This window comes from Nannobrachium achirus (assembly GCF_963921795.1).
Source record: "Nannobrachium achirus genome assembly, chromosome: 10".
Classification (NCBI taxonomy): Eukaryota; Metazoa; Chordata; class Actinopteri; order Myctophiformes; family Myctophidae; genus Nannobrachium; species Nannobrachium achirus.
Window position 1 is genome coordinate 44,267,991 of NC_137819.1, and position 24,232 is coordinate 44,292,222.

Consider the following 24,232-nt stretch of genomic DNA (forward strand, 5'->3'; position numbering starts at 1 on the left):
GAGGATCAGGGTATCTTCTTGGTTGCAGATTCAGATAATACATATGAGAAAAAGTACAATACGCACTCTCAGTGAGTATTTACGACTATACAGTAATTGAACATTGTCCAAATAATTCCAAAGATCTAAAAGCTCCCTCAAATTTGTGGGAATTGATTTAGCACTTTTTTAGACATCGGTACTCTGGCTGGGACTCAAATTCAGGATTGGCTTCAGACCCAAGGGTTTGCATCGGTTGGGCTCTACTTCACTGGTTTCTTTTTTCCAAGTTATTTATCTTCAAAGCCAAGTATAGTTAGCCTTGGTTTGAATTCTGTCCAGTACATGGATTTGTGGATGTTTACCTTGGTTCTTTAGATAATTCAGTGAAGGCTGACAGGAACCAGAGCAAAGAGATTTAACAGGAGAGTGCAAGCTAGATTCAAAACCTTGCAAGCGCTAACTCATTGACAGCTTCTCTGACGAGAGCACCTGCCCCATCAATCACCACCACGGCACCACCTCAAAGTGCATGTCTTCATTCTGCTTGGAAGACAAGTCAGCTAGGGGTCCTTGACACTTATGACAGAACAATGTGTGAAAAGAACATCAAACCCAGTGGACTAAAGTGGTGGGTGTTAGAAATGTAGTAATTTCACAGCGGCATGCTAAAAAAGAACTTCCTGCACAATGAGCCCTGCGGCACGGTTACACTGCTTTTTTCTGGGTTTCAAAACCTTGAAATGTTTGAAGGTAAAAGTGGCTGTCAGGCCTGTCCATCTCCCCAGAGCATGTCACGTCTGCCTCATGGTATCTTTCTTTCAAGGCCTGGATTGTGAGTAAGAGCTGTCAGGAGCAGGGGTTTTTGGGGAAGCATTGCAGCAGAAGACTTGAAATGAAAAAGTTGAACAAATTGAATGAATCGAAGACTTGGAAGTCGGAACTAAATGTACCAGACAACTGACAGTACAGTGCAAGAAAGTGTAAAGGAAAGGAGTTTAAAAGAGAACTATAAGGCCTCTGATCTTCTGTCTCAGTAAAACATCTCTCTCTCTCTCTCTCTCTCTCTCTCTCTCTCTCTCTCTCTCTCTCTCTCTGTCTCTCTCATACACTACTGGGCTACCCCAATACATCTTCTACCAACTCAGCAAAAAAGTACTCCCTGCACTATCAAAGACATATTACTACTTCCAAAAAGACACACATGCACGTACACTCACACAAAAAAGCACTCATCTTCCCAACTCTCTCCAAGCGGGCTTTCCGAAGTAGAAGAAAGACCGCAGCCCCCATCATTTTTAGCAACCCCAAAAATCCACTTCTGACATTTTTCCACTTTCCTTTCTCATCTGCTGCTTCAACTTTTTTTTATTGGGCAGAGGACAAAGGGAGGAGAGTGGAAGAAGGAGAGGTGTCGCTTGAGGTAAGGCAGCTATTTTTAAACAGCCAGTCACTCAAGAGATGTTTGAGAGCTAAAGATGAACAGCCGTTCTCAGAATGGCAGAATGGATTCAGAGCAGGAGGAAAGTTGGGATGGGCCACAGTGGGCGTGCCCTCAGCACAGTGCCAATGAACAGTACAACATGTGAAAGTAAAAAAACTCAACTACAATTTTATTCATGAAGTCGACTTCCATGTTCTGATAAAGGTTAAATATATGGAGAATTCGAACGACTGTCACATTCCCCACTGCGGCAGGAGGCTGCAGTAGATGATTGATTATGTGTGACGTTATAGAGTAGATCATGTATTCATTGATTATATTAATATCTAGGTCTTTATGATGATACTAATACTTGATAGTTAGGAGTCGAGAGGTCTTCAGTAGGCCTCAGTAACTATTGTTTTGGTAAAGCCTATCTTGTTATGGTACAGCTCGTTCCAGAGGCCTTGAAGCCACACAGTATAACTCTAGTGTCTGACCATTATTCTTGGCAGAACTACTTTACCACTGTCCAGAGTGTTAACTGTACTTCTGTCCATGATATCATGTAACATAAACTTGACCACCATATAATTGTCTTGTCTCCTCATTTTCTCATGATTATTATATTGATTGATCTGAATTCCACCACAGGCAGAACTGGCAAAAAGGCGCTACAACGTTCTCAACTTTGCGTTGCTGCATAGCTGCAGGACAGAGCAGCAGCTAACCAGAAGTAACCCTGTGGCCAGAATAGGCCGTGGACTAGGTGTGCGCACGAAGGTCCACATCATCCTCTGTCGGATTTTCAGACCGCCAGATCGCAAATCCCTACTGCTGGTGTGAATTTGTGTTAACAGTGCATCATTAAAATAATTTCATTTCATCGGCCCCAATCACATCTGTCTGCCATATTTTCTGCGGCTGCAGCTACAGACCCGTCTACCGTCCTTGTGACTGTTGTACAGTCGCGCTGTTGGCAACGTGTTGCTTTCTGCTAGCATGCAGTTAGACATCTGCCTCCCCTCTGTGCGAAATGCCAGGATCTTTCCTGCAGACATTGCAAAATGCTTTGTTGGGACCTTGTAAGGCAGCAGTACACAGGAACCCCCCCCACCACCACCCTTCCCGGCTCCCGGTACCTGCAATTACGTTTTTGCTTTTTGGCTGCTGGAGGCTCACCGGGCCCGGTACATCGTGCTCCATGTCAGCGATGGTTTTCTTTCCCTCTGTGAATGCTTAGACATTTCCGTCTGGAAATGTTTTAACTAAACAACATCGTACATATTGCTTTTGCTTCATCTACCGACCATGAATCTCTTCACAAGAATAATAGATTTTCGAAAAAGGTGTCAAGATGCGACAAATTAGGTTTGAGAAATTATGGAAACCATCTGGTTGACAGGTGTTTTCCAACATTACCATATATTATATATGGCTTTGAGTTTGTATGTAACTGCACAGTGAAATCCTCAGTGTTCCTTTAACTAGGAGACTGTACGAATTTGAGTGTCAGTGGGCTGTATAGGCTTCAAAACCTGATACTTGCCCACATGAAATGAAAGAATTGTTTACTCATGGCTCTGATAGCTTCTTAAAAGCAGCATTTCAGCGTGGGGATTTTCCTTAATTGAAGGGCAAATTAAGCTCTTCAATGGACGGGGCTGGCTACTTTTGGGGAGTCTGGAGTCTTTTCAAACACTTAGCTTGGCAGAGGACACAGTGGAACTTGAACCCATTTCTTCTCATGCTGTGATCAAGGGGAAAGCATTTCCTTGTTGACAAGCTAATTAGCACAAAGTATGAATACCACTCCAGGATCCCGCTAGTAGCTGCGTGTAGCCTTTAAGAGATTGGATAGACTTGGCGGGGTTCATTTCTGCTTTGATGGGCTGTCCTCAATTCTTGCCAAGGCAGGTAATGATGCAGCATTAGGAAGCATAAGCCACACCACTGTGCGCCCGATTAATTGTGACAGGCCTGATCGTATGTCCTGTGCCATACATAGCAGATCTACAAGCTTGTTGAGCAGAGCTTTTATCCACCTGTTTCCGCGGGAGTTTACTGGAGATTATTTGGACCTGTTTGCACCACACTTCCGGTTTAACAGCAGACATACAAGCTCACGTCGCATCGCAGATGCAGCCTGTTGTGAGCTTGTAAATCACACTCGGCTGCGGCGCCGGAAGCTCGGTACAGCGTCTGCGCAATGCACTATGGGGCTTTGGAAACTTGTGGATAGAGTTTAATTTAGCTATGGTACATCTCACTGGGCTGACAATGAGTCAGTCAGTCAGCCAGCCCCATCTCTCTGTTCTCTGTCTTTTACCTCTGTTTTCACAGAGAAGTTTTGGCATTCTAAATTTTATATGCATTTGGGGCACAGACCCCCAATTTGATACAAGGACCTCTGATCCCTTGGACCTCTCTTAACTCTTTGAGCGCCAGCGCCCTCTAGGGGCCAAAGAATGCCAGCGCATCTCTCATAGGCGAGCGCTTTAGCTTCCAGGACTTCAGCTTCCAGGACCTGACGTCCTCACGTTCATGCACGGCATGGAAATGTCCCGGATGAAGATGCTAACAGAATGGCTATTCCCATTTTGTCATCTAAAAGATCATTTTTGGGCGATTTCGCCGTAAATAAACCTCGCGCCGCTTTCCTAAAACACAAAAAAGAGATATAAGCCTTTAAAGATGCGGTCTTTCATTGGATTAGGCGGAGATTGGCGATTGCGTTCGCAAATTACGGCCGGCCGGGACGTTGTTAGCTTTCGGCTAGTAGCTACAAAAATCAAGCCAGGCTTCAGAAGGCCTCTTATCATTTTATTCATTTAATTAAATAAAGCCGAACTACTTCGGGATCGGCACACTCGTGTACTCATCAGAAGCGGCGCCGAACATCGGGTGAACATTGGGGAGCTCAAAAATGTATTTTAAACCATTTTTAATGGAATATATCGTCGGACAGAGTAGAACGGCTAGCTGGCTAGCGGCTAGCGAGCCAGGACCACCCACGACTCTACAAGCAGCTCGGGGTAAGTGAATTAATAAAAAAAAGATTGTATTGGATTGAAATAAAGCCGAACTAGTTCGGGATCGGCACCAGATGAGTTAAAGGAGTAGTTCACCCCAAAAATGACTTTTTTTGGAGTGGTGAAAGCACTCCCAATAGACAGGTATGTCTGTGGGTGGGTGGGTGGGTGGGTGGCTGGCTATGTGGCTGGCTGGCTGGCTGGCTATGTCTGTAGCCTGGCAATACCTCTAGTGGCCACACACAACACACATGTTAAAGGAGGGGTGCTGTTTAGCAGGCCAGGCACACTCAAAGGAGGGGTGCTGTTTAGCAGGCCAGGCACACTCAACACGCACGCACGCACGCACGCACGCACACACATGGTATAGCTGCTCAGATTCACCACTCCACTTCGAACCGAGGTTTGATTTTTTCCTATTGATTAGTCATGCCATGGAGAGTAAAGTTCAATAATATTTTTTGTTTTTTGTCACATTCCTAAGACAAAAAATTGATTCGAGTAAATTTACCCTCATTGATTCCGGATGGGGACCCGTTTCGAAACGGGTCCCCATCCAGAACGAATGGGGGTAAATTTATTGTTATCACATTTTTGTCTTAGAAATGCGACAAAAACCTAAAAATATTATTGAACTCTACTCTCCATGGCATGACTAATCAATAGGGGAAAAAAATCATTTTGGGGGTGAACTACTCCTTTAAGTCCCCTGTTTTAATGTATCTCTTGAGAGTGGACAAATGGAATCAAAAAGTGTCCGCCGTCTGAGTTACAGACCCGTAAGAGTCCATTTGGTTCGCCAATTTAGCTTGACGGTCCCTGGACCCCACATTGTTATGCTGATAGCCATTTAGATGTTCTCTACTGAAATAAAGTACATTAATTATTTCAATTAATAATTTCTTTCTTTGAGAAGTTTCTTTGAGAAGTTTACAGTGCACCAAAGAAAAAAATCACACCCGTGTGAAGTGGAGCTGTGTGTGTGTGTGTGTGTGTGTGTGTGTGTGTGTGTGTGTGTGTGTGTGTGTGTGGATCATGTGTACCGATTTTTGTGACATTTGAAGAAAATATGTAGGAAAAGGAGCAAAAAGTGTGTTTTGGAGAAAATTCAAGATGGCGGAAAATATATCATGGCGCAAATGGGCGTGGCTATATGGGGAGATGCGTCATGGCCCAAGGAATCCAGGGAAAAAATATTTTTAATTTTCCGACCTACGGTTCAAGAGTTACAGGCCAAAACGTAAAGTGGGGTGTTATGGCGCCACCATGCGGCCAAATGACACAATTATTTTTTATTTAATCCTTGAAATCATTATGAACCTCCTCTCCAAGTCTTGAAACTCTAGCCCCTATGGTTTGCGAGAGACAAATAATTGAATGTGAGTTTTTGCGATTCCCATTATAAGTCAATGGGGAAAATTAATTCACTAATAAATTAATATCAATTAAACTATAGAACCTTTCTCTTAGAAAAGTAATAGCCCACGATTCCCGAGTAAGCCGGTCGATTTGACATATGGCGCGAGTGTGTGGTGGCAAAACTGTGGGACTAGTGGCGTGCCGAAGTTTAGGAAGTTCAGGCTACATACACACAGACAGACAGACAGACACACACACACACACACACACACACACACACACACACACACAGACCCACACAGCCACGTATAGGGAGCCTGTGTTTCACACAGCTCCAAAAAGAAAACAAAATAACCAAATGATGTTAATTAATAATTAATGCATTATACCCTACACTATAATTACGCAGTCAAACTCTCTGTCCCACATGGATCTCCTCAGTGGGTTGAGCAATTGATCTCAACTTGCACACAGGCATTGGCCATTAGCATTATGCAGACCGTGAGGAAACCAGTTTTTAACTTTTCCCAAATTCAAGCCTTTTATGGAACCTCTGTGGAACTCTACGCCTGCGGTTTTCACCGTTACAGCACAGGCGTGGCCACAGGGTCTGTTGTCACAGTTCGGCCTGTGACAGCAGTAGCACAGCCTGGGGCAGACCTGGCACACAGCCATACATAGTTGAGTCGAGGACATTCATTTAGGAGCCGACTACATTATTTAAAATACTTTCACGTTGAGAAGCGAGCGGGATGCGGACAAAAACTTCTCTCTGTTTGTTCACAACAACGAGTGGAGCTGCACTGTGTGCGTGTGTGTGTGTGTGTGTGTGTGTGTGTGTGTGTGTGTGTGTGTGCGTGCGTGCGTGCGTGCGTCTTACAATTTCAATATGAAAGGTAGGCTAGTACAATGACTACCTCTACTTTGTTTAGGGATGTTCGACTATAACAATGCATTGCATTCCACGCACATGACAGTTTCACTAAGCATATACTGTGTACAGTACACATAACCCAAAGGCTGAAAATACTTTTTGAGTGCGCACATAATGAGGAAAATAATGTGTTGTAAAGAATTACCTATTGTTAACGACACCCTGAGGCCTCTGAGAAAGCTTAGCAGCAGCGCAGTATATCCTCTACTAACTTCCACGGTTCACAGTGGCCACCACTGCACTGTAAGTTTATGCAGTGCACATCAATAACACATGGAATATGTGACCCAAATACAACTTGTCATGACAACACAGTAGTGTACAGCTAACAAGCCCGCGAAGCCGCAACCGCCCTGGTACCACATCCATGAGCAGAATCAGCTGAAACGGAGCGAGCTCGATGCTAAAATTCAGGCTAGAGTAACGCCCACGGTGTGATCTTTCGTGCATCTGGGTGGGTGGGTTGATATTTAGCAACGTCCATAAAGCTTTAGGAATCAATGGCCTTATCTGCCATAGCGTTGCTGTGGGCGAGGCTCTATTGAAACCAACTGCATCTCTCGGTTTTAATGTCCTGCTTTGTAACAACAAACACTTGGCACAGCGCTTTCATTAGGGAGAAGAGGTCGGAAGTGCATGCAGAGTAGAAGAGTGCGTGTGTGTGTGTGTGTGTGTGTGTGTGTGTGTGTGTGTGTGTGTGTGTGTGTGTGTGTGTGTGTGTGTGTGTGTGTGTGTGTGCATCTATATTTGTTCGCAGCGAGAGAGGGGGGTACGGTAGTTATTGAATGTGCTTTACAAGGTGGCATTCCAAGATAATTGGACGGGGTTGCTGATCAGCAGAAACTCTCCCTCTTTCGCTCTGTTTACACACACACACACACAGCCCAGCCAGCCACCCGCCTCGCTCCCTTCTCTCTTTTTCTTTCTTTCGCACTCTTTCGTTCGCTCTCTCTCTCTCACCACACACACACACACACACACACCCACACACCTTATCCTTCAGACTCTCAATGATAAGAGGCCCGTACCAGAAGATCTATTGTACACGTTTCAAAGACACGCAACACAGCAGGTGCAGAAGGGGCATGTGAGGTGATGTGCTTGACGCTGATAACATAAAAGTGATGAGATTAGATGTAGCACGCGTGATGTGCTATAATATAATTGGGGAGACAGAAATGAGACGGACAAAAAATGGTACAGATTAAAAGACTGGGGGAAGCAGCAATAGGTAGCAAAATAAAATAGATAGGCTAAAAGTGAAGAGTGAGATAGGGAGAAAACATTCCTGGTTGTTTTCCAGAAATAAAACTGCAAAGTACGGAGGAGTGCTTGAAAGCTGCACTTTACTGCGATGAGGTCATTCATTTTCCCCTTGCGGGGCCTTGGACAACTTTCAACAAGACACCATCACAATATACATACCAACCCCCTTTGAACAACAAAAACATCCACAACCACCAGTTCAGAAAACGTTTTACAAGCGCACCACACATGAGCTTGAAGATCTGCTATTTTGAGATTGAGAAAGATTTCTTACGTTTGCCTATAAAGACTGCTGACATGCCCAAAATAGGGACATCAGGAAAAAAATTGTTGTAAATTGTCTGCTATCTGGCAGTGTGTGTTAGTGTAGTTATTTATTATTGCTGAGAAATGTCCACTGGAAGCTTGTTAGCATGTCGTAGCAATGCAAATGGAAATGTATGGCAGAGTATCTGTTTAGCCCTACTTCCGGTACCATTGCTCAGACCACACCACATCTTCAGACTTGGCCTGTAGTTCTGCATCTTAAAGGTTTGTGACACTGTCTGTCTAAACACCACACCCAGACTCACACGGTGAAAATAATGCCAGCCATGTCATCACACCAACTACGTGTGAAGTATATGTGACATTTTTTGCGACCGTCAGGTCGCAGTTAGTATCAAAATGTCTGCCTCATGTCCGTAACGCTATGAGTCACGTTAATACAGCGCATCGCTGATTGCCTCTCCTATGGGTCTGTGCGAACACTGCTCAGTCAGCTGTCACTGCTTAACACGCTGATTCACGGAAAGCACCTCTGTCAGCTGGGGAGCTCCTGCCGCAGTTGGTACTTAACACGCAGTTCAACGGACCCCTCTGTGTGTGTGTGTGTGTGTGTGTGTGTGTGTGTGTGTGTGTGTGTGTGTGTGTGTGTGTGTGTGTGTGTGTGTGTGTGTGTGTGTGTGTGTGTGTGTGTGTGCGCGTGTTTGTGACTGTGTGTGTGTGTGTGTGTGTGTGTGTGTGTGTGTGTATGCGTTGCCACTCATTGCGACCATCAGGTCGCAGTTACTATCAAAACCTCCACCTAGATTAGACACAAACTGATATACATTTGGCCATGGACCCTCATTTCAAATGAGTATATAGACCCTGATATAATATGAAAATATGTTTTGGTTATTGTTGTCTCCGCCAGGCCGAAAGGCATGACCGAGACTATGTTTTTGCAATTATTTTACTATTGTTTTTGCACTTTATATAGGCTACTGTGTTACATACACACACACACACACACACACACACACACACACACACACACACACACACACATATATATATTATTTTTTCACATTAGTCACTGTATCGATGCTCCCACAGAGCATCAATACAGTGAAGAGTGTTAGTTAGTAAACTACGGTTCAAGCCCTATATTAGTGTTCTAATCTTTTATGTCACAGACTCACAAATTTGACATACATTAGGCCCTTTCAAATTAGTCTGTCCTACAGACCCTGACATGATATGAAAATATGTTTTAGTTTAAATGTATTAATTCTAAATGTCATAGCTACAGGATAAAAATATTTGTATATTTGTAACAACATACAAATATTATCTTGTTTATTATTGTGATGTTATCTGCTTATTGTAAGTCGCTTTGGATTAAAAGCGTCTGCTAAATGCCTAAATTGTAAACTGTAAACAACATATTGTTGTCAAAAGAGAAGGAGGATCCGAGCACTCAAAAAATAAAAAGGAGGGGAACGGACGTAAAAGCAGTGTACTTTATTTCAAGACATAATAAAAGCCGACATGTTTCGACCCTCTCGGGGTCTTCATCAGGGCATATATAGATATTGTTGTCTTTGCCGGGCTGAAATGCATGGCCAAGACAGTTTTTGCTTTTTTTATTTTTACAATTGTATTTGCATATTTTTTTAAATACTTTTTTGCATCATCTGTGAATTTTGCATAGCCACTAAATGTAATGCAATGCTTTGAAACGGAGAATTGCCTCAATACATCGAATTGCAATGTCATCAACCTCTGGATCAAACTTGTTCGCCATGAGGTGATGCTGTTGAAATATCCACTGGAGGTCACCAGCCCCATATACACACACTCCTCTTCTAACCGTGGAAGTGCATGCAGGGTACGCATAGCCTTTCATTACATCACCAGCATGGTAAACCAAAATCACCAGGCGAGCAATGGCATTCATGTCAGACAGGTGGAACTTGTTGTGGGCAGGCACTGACCCAGGCACAGAGCTCATCCTGTTCAGAGTGGCCCACAGATGTTCATCCGGGGAATATGTGTCCTTGCACCACTCCATGAAATGCTGAATCTCTCTGTCTTCCAGCACATGCTTTACAAAGTCTCTAGTGACCACAAAGTAAGCGTTCCCTGAGAACATGGGATTGATTGGTGGGGTCTTCCTGATTCCCGTGTTGGTGACAGAGCTCTCATGCTCAGTATCGGTAACTTTGTATTGGTACTGCCAGCGGCCCTTCTTAAAATCTGACATGTCCTCAGACTCCATACTGTTCTTTCCATTGAGCAACTTCAGCGCTTGAACCATTTCTGCATTGGTCTTGATGGGTAGGTCTGCGCCGCAAGTGTTGAGAAGATACTTCCACTGGACAGGAGACTGCATCAGATCTTTCATGCAGTTTAGATCAGCTTGCACTCTAGACCAGGACGCGTATGTAACTCTTTCTAGTTTGCTGGCTATGAACACATTAGAGAAACAGGAAACGATTGCCCTCACAGCTTCCTGAAATCCCTCAGACGACTTGTCATCCATATGTACACAATACACATTCTGAGGGTGGTACACGGCACGTAGCAGTCTCTCAAACATCTCCACATCTGCATGAATGACCATGGAGTAGGCAATGGGAAAGTCCCTCTCCTCTGCACTGAGCGGCACCGTGATAAACCCTCTGTTTTCTATGTAAGCGTCACAGTCCTTTGCCATGCTAAGGTAGAAATCATTTGACAGTCTCTCCCTCGATCCCAGGAGTCGAGCAATCTCATCATTCTTGTTCACCATGTCTCCCTGGATGATGGCCGAGCACACTGGCAGGTCCTCAAAGTATTCTTTTGGTATTCTTTGGCCAGTCATTGAGGGCAACTCAGAGGCAGAATCTGTCGGATGCAACGGTGGGTCCACTGTCATTGGACGCAACTCGTTGGTCTTGCAGCAGGTGGGAGAAGATCTGTAGTTTACAGACAGGTAGTAAACAAACCAGCCGAGCCCTAGTAAAGTACTAAGGATGATCCAGCGATTTTTAATAAACCATTGTCATGGAAAGGGTTTAAGGTAAATCTTAGGGTACATCTTTTCTTTGGCCTCGTAGTTTGGTTTTCGTCTACAGCTATGAAGAGCTAGATTAGGACTGTGTACTGAAGATAGCGGAAAAAGATGTTCATCCGCTAATAGGCTAGAAGGCTCTTCGGTTCCAGGGATCTTTAATGAGGTTGAGGAGGTCTCTATTCTCAGCTTGACTCACAGACTCGGGGCCAAGTAAACTGCCACTATACGTTGCTTATATCCCATTGCTGATGTCTACATCCGCTTCTGATGTCACTATGTTCACATGTGTCCTTTTATGGAGCTTCCACAGTACCTCCACCCATAAATGGTGTATATGACAGCCGATCTAACTGTGAGATTGTGATTTCCAACCTTGTGACGCCAGCTAAAATTCACTCTGACCAACATGGAACTACTGCGGTTTTAATCCAGTTTACAAAAACAGCTTTATTTTAGGTAGGGTGCGTGCGGATATTCGGTTACACGTTTAAACGGGCTGCCCCTATTCTTATTTCTTACTAACCTTTTGGAAATAAAATGTGGTTATTCTATTTTATATATATATATATATATGTCACGGTTTGATAGAGAAACAGTACGGTCGAGAAACGGAGCACTTGTCGTGCGGCACGGGGCGGAACAAGCGGTCGCCACAACAACGTCCTCCAGGCGGAGCCGCTCGATTGTCCACGACATTGCAAGCGGCGCGAAGGCCAGCGGACTCTTCGCGGCCACTCGCGCCTGCGGTGCTCGGGGGCGAAGAGCAGGCCAGGGCCGTGCGGCCGGCGGAGCGCCGCGCGAGTTACGAAGCCGTGGTGAATGCAATCGTTATATTTATGCCCAGGCCGTAAAGCCTGGGCAAGCCCACGATAAACGCCCTGTCCAAGTGACTACAATGGAGCGCTCCCTAGCTCATAGTAAGCTAATGGCTAAACACTGCAGAGCTAGGCTAGTAAATAAAGAAAGAGAGTCGCAAACGAGTGACGTCAGCGCCTTCACTAGTGAATGGCTGTCGTCGCCATCTGGTGGTGATTGGTGTGTGGTGAACGACAAAACAAGCGCTCTTACAATGAACGTACTGAGTTACCCAAACGTACTGTAACATATATATATAATATATATATATATATATATATATATATAAAATTGAGATTCCATTTTGCACTGTCATGTCTTAATAAAATGTTGCTTTTAACAAGTAACATGAGCAAATTAAGTATTACCACAGTTGATTTGCAGAGCCTGTCACACTGTTTTGCGTACTGCTGGTCACCCGTCTTCTGCCTTTGCCTGGCATCGTTCACTTCCCAGTGCAGTGAGCGAATCTAGCCTGCTTACTCTTTAAAAGATTTTTTTTAAAAGAGCAAAGTTTATGTGAGTGCTTTGATGGGAAAGCATCACGATGGAGAAATCACATCCAATAAAAACACCTATTGGGTGTGAATCACTCGTTACCTCATAGGCTAGCCACTGCCCACTGCGTCTTTGATCCGGTTGATTTGAAGAATGAATCCAGCTTTTTGAGGTGTGAAGGCCTAATCATAACTGTTTGGCTAAAGATCCGATACATGGCATATTATGGTTACTATATAGTTTTAAGTAGAGCTGGTCAGCCGTGTGCTTCGTGTGAGTGAGACAGAGATTGATTTGATCTACTTTTGTGATTCCAATAGTATAATTTCATATGCTCTTCATATTTTGAGCGGTTCTAACCACTCTAATACATGACTTTGTGTGTTTTTCCAAGTGTTTTCCCATGGTATCAAATAAACTGTAATGCCATCTGTAATGTCAGTACTGTAATGTCAGGTGTCTCCATATTTGGAAACATTGTCATCCCAAGCCACTTGTCCATATTCCCTGCTGATTGGCTACCATTGCTTTCGAAAGTTTGTGTATGCGACCTGACGGTCGCTATCTCCCGATTAGGGAGTCTTACTGGTCTTCTTTCGGGGGAATTGTTGTGTATAACACGCAGTTTCACAGACGCATTTCAGCACGACCTTACGGTCGCTTCTAGCCCATACAGTGTGTTACTTGTTTAGCAGTAATTATAAGGCACTTCATGCGGTCCAGTGTCAACTCATATTCCACAATACGGCAATAAGAAAACATTGATTTTCAAACAACGAACACGCTTGGTTCTGGCCTCTATGCGTGACGCAATGCAGAGCAGCATGAGCATGGTCACCCAAGCACGACTCCTCAAGAGTAGTTTTTATTTAAACCTGCTTTCCTATCGTCAGCAAATTAACAGCTAGCACCGTTTCAGATGAGCTGGGGAACAGTGAGTGTGTGTGGCACTCGCTGTGACAAAGTGCTTTAGCTCCACTTGAGAAAGCACTTCCTTCCAGCCACTGCAGGGAGACTCTCGGGGGAGCGGCAGGCTGACTCAGCCTCATCTGAGGCACCGCGGCTGGGATCTCCCGAGAGGGACGGTCCCCCCAGAGCCCTGGAAGCTATGTGGGGTTTTGGCTGGGAGGGGTGGGGGTTCTCAGAAAGCACTCTGACATATACTGTACCTCCGAAGGCGTATGACAGTTTGGGAAACATGGAGCTCTCTACGCCTCTCTATCACTTGGTTTTTTTCCCTGCCTCTTCTCTCTGTCAAGTGCAGCCATAGCACACAAATTGTGAGAATATGACCGATGGCCCTTAAGAAACAAACCTGCCGGCTGTAAATATAAAAGCGGTTTAAGATTTCTGTAAAACATTAGGTCATTTAATACTCTGATTTCATTGGAGAATCAATGAATTCTCATCAAAAGTCAGTCGGTCTGTTGTTGATCAGTGAGGTTGTCACACAGTAGAAGCTCATAAAGATGCTGTATGCATTTTCAATGGCAGCTCTAAATCTGTTCCCGAAAGATGAAATGACATGAAACAAGTGCTAGGTGCTGGACATCGTGATCAACAGAAGCAACTGCCATGAACAGCTGAAGCTGAAGAATGAAGATAAAAAAGACACCCCCAACATTGACGTTTGACAATAAAATGTAATACTGGATCTTTAAGATACCAAGTAGAGTCTCAGATTGATTTATGGGACACAACCGCATGTAGTAAACACACGCCTCTCTGCCACAGCATTACCAACAGCCACCAACCACAAGCATGGGCTACAATTACACCTCATTCACATTCATTCACAGAAATGTCTCATGTCCCGAGGCTCAACACACACACACACACACACACACACACACACACACACACACACACACACACACACACACGTGCACGTGATGACTAGGGATGGAGCCCTAAACAAGGGTAGCTCGATAACCTGATAACAGATTTATTGAGTACCCGGTATCAATAAGCTTTGGGCTTATCAAGCTTGTTATCGAGCACAGAGGCCCATGATGTCATGTTCAAACAATCAAGACAAGAGGCGATCAAGAAATGATTACATATTATCCATAATATAAAGCCATTTAACACTTATTGCACACTAATGAATGATTGTTTTAATGATATTTGTTACTTTTGTCAATTGTCATCTTCATAGATGTTGGTCAGCCACAAACTCACAGTCACAACAACTGGCCAATAAAAAAATATACCAGTTATGTTCAGAATTTGTCGTCTGATATCTTTCCACAAAATATTAGAAAACGCTCAATAGCGGGGTCGATAAAAGCCCGGCTAAATAGATCAGAGGATGGATAAGGTGCTCATTATCAGAAAAATTAACAAGCTCCATTCCTAGTGATGACACTGTTCGATATGCCTCAAAGTCTGTCAGAAATGGTTATGCATCGTGCATTGCTACTCTGAAACTACATGTATTGGTAAATGGTGCATATACAGTAGCACCCTTATCCATTCCAAAGGGCTTCACAATGGGCATTACATTCACCCATTTAAGGCAAGGCAAGGCCACTATATTTATACAGAACCTTTCATACACCAAGGCAACTCAAAGTGCTTTGCAGAATAAAAACAAATACATTCAGAGTGCAACAGTGCACTTTAAGTGAAACTGCAACACAAGCATTCACACCGACTGTGGAGGACACCATGTAAGGCACCAAACTGCTCATCGGGAGGGGTTCAGTGTCTTGCTCAAGGACACCTCGACACAAAGCCAGGGGGAGCCGGGAATTGAACCGATTTCCAAACGGCCGCTCTACCTCCTGAGCCACTGCTGCCTCTATATTGTTTTGCCACTTTTTATTGCATGCAGTAATGAATTACGGCTGCATAATTGCTCATAGCCCGAGAGAAACTGTATGGAATATAAAACTTCCCTGTATTTCAGCCGTAGGATGAATGTTCTCCAATTGGGAAATACTAGTTTCCTTTTACAACATACCATGTAGATTTACGATTCAATTCTTGGGAATCAATCAGCTGCAGTGGCCACAGCAGACTAATGTAGTACAGATAGAGGACTATGCACAATGGCCTTATTACCACCATGGCTACTATGACAGTGGAGGAAATGGAGGTAGAATCCAAGCTAGGGATGTCAAATCAAGTTTCTCTGCCCCTTACCCCAGTCCAAGTCATTTAAACCACTATAGAAAATAGGTGATCTATAAGCTCGCAAGGCATTGTGCGATTTTCGTTCTAATACAGTGTCACAGAGCACACTTCAAGCACATTAAAGTTAGAAAACCAATCAAATTGAGTAAAATATGCATGACACATACTCTGATTATAATTACATTACATTACAGCAAGTGGCTGTTGGAAATGATTTCATTTTTTATCACTAAACCTGTTATTTTCAAATCAGTTACGCTCATTGCTAAATATAATATCTGCAATTAAATTTGGTCTTGTTTTAATGATAGTTTTGCTGAAAGCTTTGCAGCTACTGGGGTCATTGGCACTCTAAACTGGAATATTTGACAATCGCTACGGTCCAAAAAGATGAAGAAATGATGCACAGGTCAAATTTGTCTGGAGTTCTCCTTCTGAACATCTCCACATACCGTACATGTTTCTGCCGCGCTGGCGCAAGTTATGGGAAATGTCTCTTGCATGACAGCTGACCTACATGTTGCTAAATGGGCTAAAATATCTCAAAAATGTATCTGGCTTAATATAGCAGATAAAGGTTTGCATTAACTGGACCATACAAAGCATCAAATGATAGATCGGAAGATGACAACAGCAAAAAGTTAAACTACTCTAAGTAAGGGATAATTGTTTACGGAACGCCATTGAAACTCCTTGAAAAACCTTCAATCAATTAAAATAGGGCCTTTGATGCCCTCCGAAGCCAATCGTTGGGGACACTACATTTGTTGGAGGTGCCACCACAGTGAAAATAAGGATTAGAAGTTCCTTCTGGAAATCGGATCAGGCTGGCAGAGAGGCCGTTTGAAAGGGGAAGCTGGAAGCCATAGAGTTGCGGAGCTCTCTTCATTTAAAAACTCCCACGGGAGGAAGAGGGCATCTCACCTTGTGTTGATGACAGCGTGTCACATGATCCCAGGCTGCTGAGGGACAGCAGAGTGACGGAGAAGAAGAGAGGCCACATGGTTCACTTCCCCCCTGGATACACCTCACCTCCACCACTAGCTGAGAGAGAGAGAGAGAGAGAGAGACCAATGGATTGACAGACAGAAAAAGAGAGAGCAAAGGGCATAGTCAACTAAGTCACGGCGTGCGCTTCATACATTTTATAAGCGAGCCCTCCAGCGATGCCTGCCACGCTTGCCATTTCCGACAGCTGCACATTATGCCTGACTACTGATTAGATGTTGATGTATATTTATGAGTCAATCACAGTGGATGTGCTAATCATGAGGTATGATGTGGGCTTTGTTAGAGATGTATGAACGAACCAAAGTGTCTCTCATTAAGGAGTGTAACTATATAAAGTCTGATTATGATGATTATGCTGACCATCTGGGTGGCCTTTGACTGGACAGCTGCGTCACACACATATGCACGCGCACGTACGTACGTGCACACACACACACACACACACACACACACACACACACACACACACACACACACACACACACACACACACACACACACACACACACACACACACACAGTGTACTATTGTAGGGATACACACATCGAACTGCATGCACATGCACATTGCCGACGCTAACAAACATTTATGTGCAAATTCCGTCCGTAATGACAAAGAGAACGTCCACATATGCAAACACACACATAAACAAAGCCCGTGCACATGAAAGTACAGTACAATCATTCCCAATGGAGTCGGGTCAGAACAAAGTCAAAACACACAAACACATCTGGAGACAGTTCCACAACTATGTTGCACCAGATGCTTCCACGTGGCCCGACAACATGCATGCACGAACATGCATACCCACATGTGCGCGTGTGCGCGCGCACACACACACACACACACACACACACACACACACACACACACACACACACACACACACACACACACACACACACACACACACACACACACACACACACACACACACACACACACACACACACACACACACACTGGGGTTTGCATTAAAGGGTGGGGCATTCATTCCCTATTTCAAATTCGGCACGTGCGTTCCCCGCTGCAGGAGGTAGTGCAGTGCCCGGCCTCGACCCGACCCGAGCGATTTTCCGGAATCGGCACGAAAGTTTCGGATTCTGATGTCTGACATCAGGGTTTTCCGGAACCGGAAATCTCCATATATGGGCATAAAATGGACGCAGACAGACAGATACAGATATCTCCATATATGTGCATAAAATGGACGCAGACAGACAGATAACTCCATATATGGGTATAAATGGACACAGGCAAACAGATGGTCAAAACGGGTCCTACAGAGATATCCATATATGGGCATAAAATGGACGTAGACAGACAAATATCTCCATATGGCATAAATGGACACAGGCAAACAGATGGTCAAAACGGATCCTATGAAAACAGGTATAATGGGGTTTGCATTAAAGGGCAGGACATTCATTCCCTATTTACATCGTTCCCGAGTTGGCCAGGTTGCCGACTAGACACTCGGCCGCCCGAAGGTCGCCTGAGCTTCTAGTATACTTAAAGGGATATTTCACTTTCAAAAAAACTTTTGGTCATTTTATCATCTAATCAGGCTTTTATGAACACCCTGAACAGTTTTTAATTAGCTTGATTGAATATTTAGATATTGTATGTAAATGTTACCAGGCCCTCCAGGCCAAGGGCCTCTCCCCACACACACCCATTGTAACTTCAAACATCATTTTAACCATGATAAATTCATTAAAAACACCCATTATTTTTTTCTGGTGACTCATACTACCCTCCTAATACGTGAGCAGGCCGTGTTTTTTCGATAACTTTTTTCATTTATTTTTAATAATTATTATTTTGTATTTCATTTTTTCCATTTTCCCAAATAATTATTAAAAATAAATGAAAAAAGTTATCGAAAAAACACGGCCTGCTCACGTATTAGGAAGGTAAGCCCCAATCCATTTAATTAATATGATGTCTGATGCATGAACTGATGGCTGGGCTTATCGCTTATGATCCACTGAACTGAGACATTGTTATTGTTATACGTGTGAGTCCATGCGAGTGGCGCGACCCACAGTAATCCTTATTTACCCTCTCCTCTTTCGCTTTATTTCGATTTGAACGTTATTTTCCACTCGTGGATAAAGAAGAGGACGAGGGCTTGTATTGTCTGACAATGTGGATAAACCGCAGGATGAACCTACTCCCCATGGAACGTTTCGTGTTTATTCATACACATTTTACTTATGTAAACTGAGACATTGGTGGTACGGATCCCCGGCCCTCGTGTGTGTTTCGTTCTGTCCTTTACGTTCCATTTATTGACAAGGAAAATGATGGGGGCATTTATATAAGAAAGTGCTTTGTGACTATTTATGTGGATAAACTGCAAGAACAACCTCTGTCCCATGAGATGTTTCGTGTTTGTTTATTCACACACGTTATATCTCACGGGCAGTTGTGAATTGTGGTAATGTGTGCCCCCACAGTCTAATCTTTTTTACAGATAGGCCTATATATATTTTTGTTTTTTTGTTTTTGTTTCTTTTTGTTTATTATCCAGTAGCTTATCATTTTTACTACTTTTCTTTGTACTTTGGCAATGAACTGACTGAGCTATAGATATTTGACATATATTTTGGTTTATAGATGTTTTAGTTTGGTCACTTTTCTTTTTTATATATATATATATTTTTTTTTCTCCCTTTTCTTTCTACATTTCTCTTTTATGGTGCTCTGCCTCGGGAGTGCATAGACGTAACCAAGTGGACCTTAACGGCCTGTCTGGGCGCATCTGTGCACTGTCAGAGGCAGAGATATTTTTCTTTTTTTAGTGTCTAGACTTTACATACTGCAAGGTTGCATCTTTCATTAACTAAGATGGTCCTCAAAACGAATATTTACCATTTCAAACCTGTGTAAAGGCTATCATTATTACTATTACTTCCTCTCTGGCCTTTTTTTTCCTTTTCCTTTCGTTTTTGTAAAAAAAAAAGTATATATAAATACATTTTGTCTTTTTCATTATTTTTGTATAAGCTACCAAAGAGAAGAGCCTGTAAGCCATAATTGGATGAAGATGAATTACTCAGTCTACTAGTAATATGCTCTGTATAATTATCATGTTTGATTTCTTATTTTGAGTGGGTAGGCCTTTCAGCTCTGCTCCACTCTACCTTTATTTTTTCGATCCTATTGATATCATTGAATAAAATAATTGTTCAAGATTCAGGATTCCTGCAAGATGAGTAATTGGTTAAAATTGATCTATTTAATTTCACCCTCCCTGGGTAAGCTTTGGTAAATGACACCCTTCAGGTTTTCCTAAATTAAAGATCTGAAATATGAAATACAGAAGAGGAAAATATAGGCCATAATAGGCCATTGACAAGCAAGATTTGCATTTAGACTATTATTATTACCCCTATTACTATTATTTAATTATTATTATTATTATTATTTAAATTCTATTCTTACTAACAATTTAATTTATATTATTATCTAACTAATTATTACCCATTATTAGTATTTATTTTATTTATTTATTTTGCTTTTTGGAAGTGACGTGCTTCAGAAAAAAAAAAAGAAAAAAAGGGTTTCTTTCCCCTTTCCCGGGTAATGAGACATAGCCCCTTAGAGATTTGTGTTCTCATGGTGCTACTCGGCACCATAAATGAATGTATGTCTGCATGTTTGTTCTGTGTAATGTTTATGTGTTTGTTTTGTTTTTTGTTTGCTTTTACTCACCATCCCGAATGTGTCTTGTATTTAATTTTCTTTGATTTCAAGTGGTATTGCTATCAATCTGAATGTAAACATTATAGCTGTGTGTTACCCCAGGTGGATGTTGAATTTTCCATTGACAGCCGATATACTCCTACTAGCCAGCTGCGAATATTAGTTAACCTTACTTCAAGCATAATATGTCTAATCTAAATATTACATCCTGGAATGTTAGAGGCTTAGGCCAACCCATCAAGCTCAGAACAGTTCTAACACATCTAAAAAAACATAAAACTTCTATTGCCTTATTACAAGAAACTCATATGACCTCAATAGAACACTTAAAGCTTAGACAGGGCTGGGTTGGGCAGGTTTATTCGTCCTCATTCAGATCTAATAGTAGAGGAGTTGCTATTATTATTGATAAACAAACTCCCTTCATATTTGAAACCCAAATACTTGACTCAGAGGGCAGATACATTTTAATTGCTGGTACATTGTTTGGTCAGCATATAACACTGTTGAATGTATATGCACCTAATGAGGATTGCCCTGAGTTCATGGCTGAGATGGTTACACTGTTTAGCTATCACTGTAAAGGTGTGGGCTTAATTGCCGGAGATCTTAATCTTCTCATGAACCCTCTTATTGATAAGGCACCTCCTGCAGTGGTGAGATCAAGATCCTCCATAGCCCTTAATGGGCTGTGTGAAGAAGTTGGACTCATAGATGCATGGAGAGAGCTCAATCCTATATCCAGAAATTATACCTTTTTTTCAAACCCACATAAATCCTTCTCAAGATTAGACTATTTTTTAATTCCAAGTAGTATGGTCCACTCAGTATCAAAATGTGACATAGGACAGATAATCATCTCGGATCACGCTCCCATCTTTCTTGACATTAAGTTGACCCAACCCAAGCCCCAGGCTAAGAGCTGGAAGTTTAATACTTCATTGTTAAATGACACTGATTTTGACTCATATTTTAAGAAGATAATTATTGATTTCTATAACGATAACAAACATTCAGGGGTGACCGCATCCACCTTATGGGATGCAGCAAAAGCTACTTTTCGTGGCTACATAATTTCATATGCTTCATTTAAAAAAAAGGAGTCCCAAAAGGCCAGAACAATACTAGAGAACCAAGTAAAACACTTGGATGCAATAAATAAATTTAACCCTTCAGATGAAAATCGGCAGGCCTTCTCAATTGCTAAAGCTAAGCTGGAACTTGAATATGTTAATGACACTAAAAAGTTATTGCTATTTTCTAGACAAAAACACTATGAATTTAATAATAAAATAGGAAAATTGCTGTCATATCAACTTAAAAAAGAACAAGCAGAACGTGAGATCAAAGCAATTAGGACACATAATCAAGTCATTTCATATGACCCGATGGAGATTAATGACGCTTTTTTTACGTTTTTTAATAACCTTTATCAAGCACATGTTTCTCCAGCCAGTGAAAATATTGACTCTTTTCTACAAGCTGCTAACCTACCCAAGGTTACTCTTGAAGAACGCTTGCTTTTAAACACCCCATTTTCATCTGAAGAAGTCTATGACACCATTAAGGCAATGTCTGTTGGGAAAAGTCCTGGCCTTGACGGACTCCCTGTAGAATTCTATGTACATTTCTGGTCTGATTTACAGCCACTCTTTATGCCTATGGTAAAGGAATTTGCTGACTGCAATATTATCCCAGGTTCTATGAAAGAGGCAGCGATCACACTTATTAAAAAAAAAGACAAAGATATGCATGAATGTTCATCCTATAGGCCAATTTCACTCCTTAATGCAGACTATAAAATCCTCGCCAAGCTTTTAGCTAAGCGATTGGACCTTGTTCTTCCATCTCTGATAAAAAATGACCAGACAGGCTTTGTTAAAGGTCGCCATGGTGCTGACAACATACGCCGCCTGGTAAATATAATTGACTATGTAAATAAGAGTGGAGGTGAATCCGCAATTATATCGCTTGATGGAGACAAGGCCTTCGATCGCGTGGACTGGAGCTTTCTCCTCTCCTCCCTGGCACATTTCGGTCTCGGCCCCATGTTCATAAACTGCATAAAAACATTATATAGTTCTCCAACAGCACAAGTTTTCACAAATGGCTTTCTTTCAAAAAAAATTAAACTGGCGAGAGGGACTAGGCAAGGATGTCCGTTATCCGGTTCTTTATATGCACTCGTCGCTGAATCATTTGCCCAATCAGTTAGACTGAATCACAATATTAAAGGCATAGTTGCCGGAAATTCGGAGCATAAGATTTCTTTATATGCCGATGACACCTTACTATTTATATCTAATTTAGACCAATCAATTCCAAATTTACTATCCATAATTAACTTATATGGCTCCCTTTCCGGCTATAAAATAAATTTATCAAAATCTATTCTTTGTCCACTTAACCATAACGACGATGACAGATTTAACACTCTGTCTCCTTTTAAACATACAAAAGAAGGCTTTACCTATCTTGGTGTGTGTATCTCTCCAACACTTGATAACTTATTCAACCGCAACTACACACCGCTTGTGCAAAAAATCAAGGAGGACATCGATGTATGGACCAACTTACCTCTAACACTTATAGGTCGGATAAATGTAGTAAAAATGAACTTATTACCAAGATTAAACTACTTATTTCAGTCATTACCCTGTCCCATTCCAGCATTATTCTTTAAAAATGTAAATGCAGATATTTCTAAATTTCTCTGGAACCACAAAAAAGTGCGAATCTCTTTGGCCACTTTATGTAAACCATATAAAGAAGGAGGTTTAGCTCTGCCTAATCTTGAGTTATACTACTGGTCGGCTCAAATTAAACGAATGACTGAATGGTTTCATGATTCGGAAGACTCTCTTTGGAAACCAATAGAATCCCAATTCAGTCACCCAATTCCGCTAAAATCTATTCCATTTATAAACAAGACTCTGGCAGGGCCGAATAAATCCTTCGTAATTAATAGTATCTTATCAGTTTGGCCAAATTGTAAGAAATACTGCAAAATTAACAAGCATATATCTGTACTTTCACCCATTTCTCATAATCCCGATTTACCAGCAAGCTTAAGTGAGAAAGGTTTACATAGGTGGACAATTAAAGGCGTTAACAATCTGGGTTGTCTATTCAGAGACATAGATATGAAATCCTTTTCAGAGGTAAAGGAAGAATATGGTTTGTCCTCTGCAAACCTGTTTCAGTACTTACAGGTGAGACATCTTTTACAATCCTTGATTAAGAAAAACATATTTAGATTTCAAGTAGACGAAATAGAAAAAATGTTTTTCAGCAATCAATCTATGTCTAAATTTACGTCAAAGATCTATAAAATTCTTAATGGTAGAGTGACTTCATCCTTCCAACCTCTGAAAAGGCTATGGGAATTAGACTTAAATCTAACTATAGATTAAGAAACATGGACAATGATATGTGCAAAAGTAAACCCATCTTCGCTTCCGGCTAGAGTACTGGAACACAACTATAAATTTATTTTCAAAACGTTTTTAACTCCAGTCTGTTTAAACAAAATGTCCCAGGAGTATTCGCCATTATGTAATAAATGTAAATTAACTTTGGGCACATATTCACACATGTTCTGGTTTTGTTCCAAAATTAAACCCTTTTGGCAAACAATTCATGCTTCAATTGAAAAGATATTTAAGTCAAAACTGAGGAAATCTTCTATTCTATACCTCTTAGGAGTGGATCTAAATGTACCCAT

The 24,232-nt window shown here is 42.0% G+C and overlaps 2 protein-coding genes across 2 annotated transcripts in view; both read right to left on the minus strand.

The window, feature by feature from the left end:
* col16a1 (collagen, type XVI, alpha 1) overlaps positions 1–24,232 on the minus strand; it is a 153,210-nt gene that overhangs the window by 114,071 nt on the left and 14,907 nt on the right. The window contains exon 2 of the mRNA XM_080735516.1: positions 16,710–16,829. Within this exon, the coding sequence (XP_080591642.1) occupies positions 16,710–16,788 (79 nt within the window). The 5' untranslated portion in view covers positions 16,789–16,829. The remainder of the gene's footprint in view (positions 1–16,709; positions 16,830–24,232) is intronic.
* On the minus strand, positions 9,954–11,117 carry LOC308292320 (beta-1,3-galactosyl-O-glycosyl-glycoprotein beta-1,6-N-acetylglucosaminyltransferase 3-like; the record flags this gene model as incomplete). The annotated part of the gene is made up of 1 exon (XM_080734636.1): positions 9,954–11,117. Exon 1 carries the CDS (start codon positions 11,100–11,102, stop codon positions 9,954–9,956), a length of 1,149 nt encoding a protein of 382 aa, XP_080590762.1. The 5' UTR covers positions 11,103–11,117.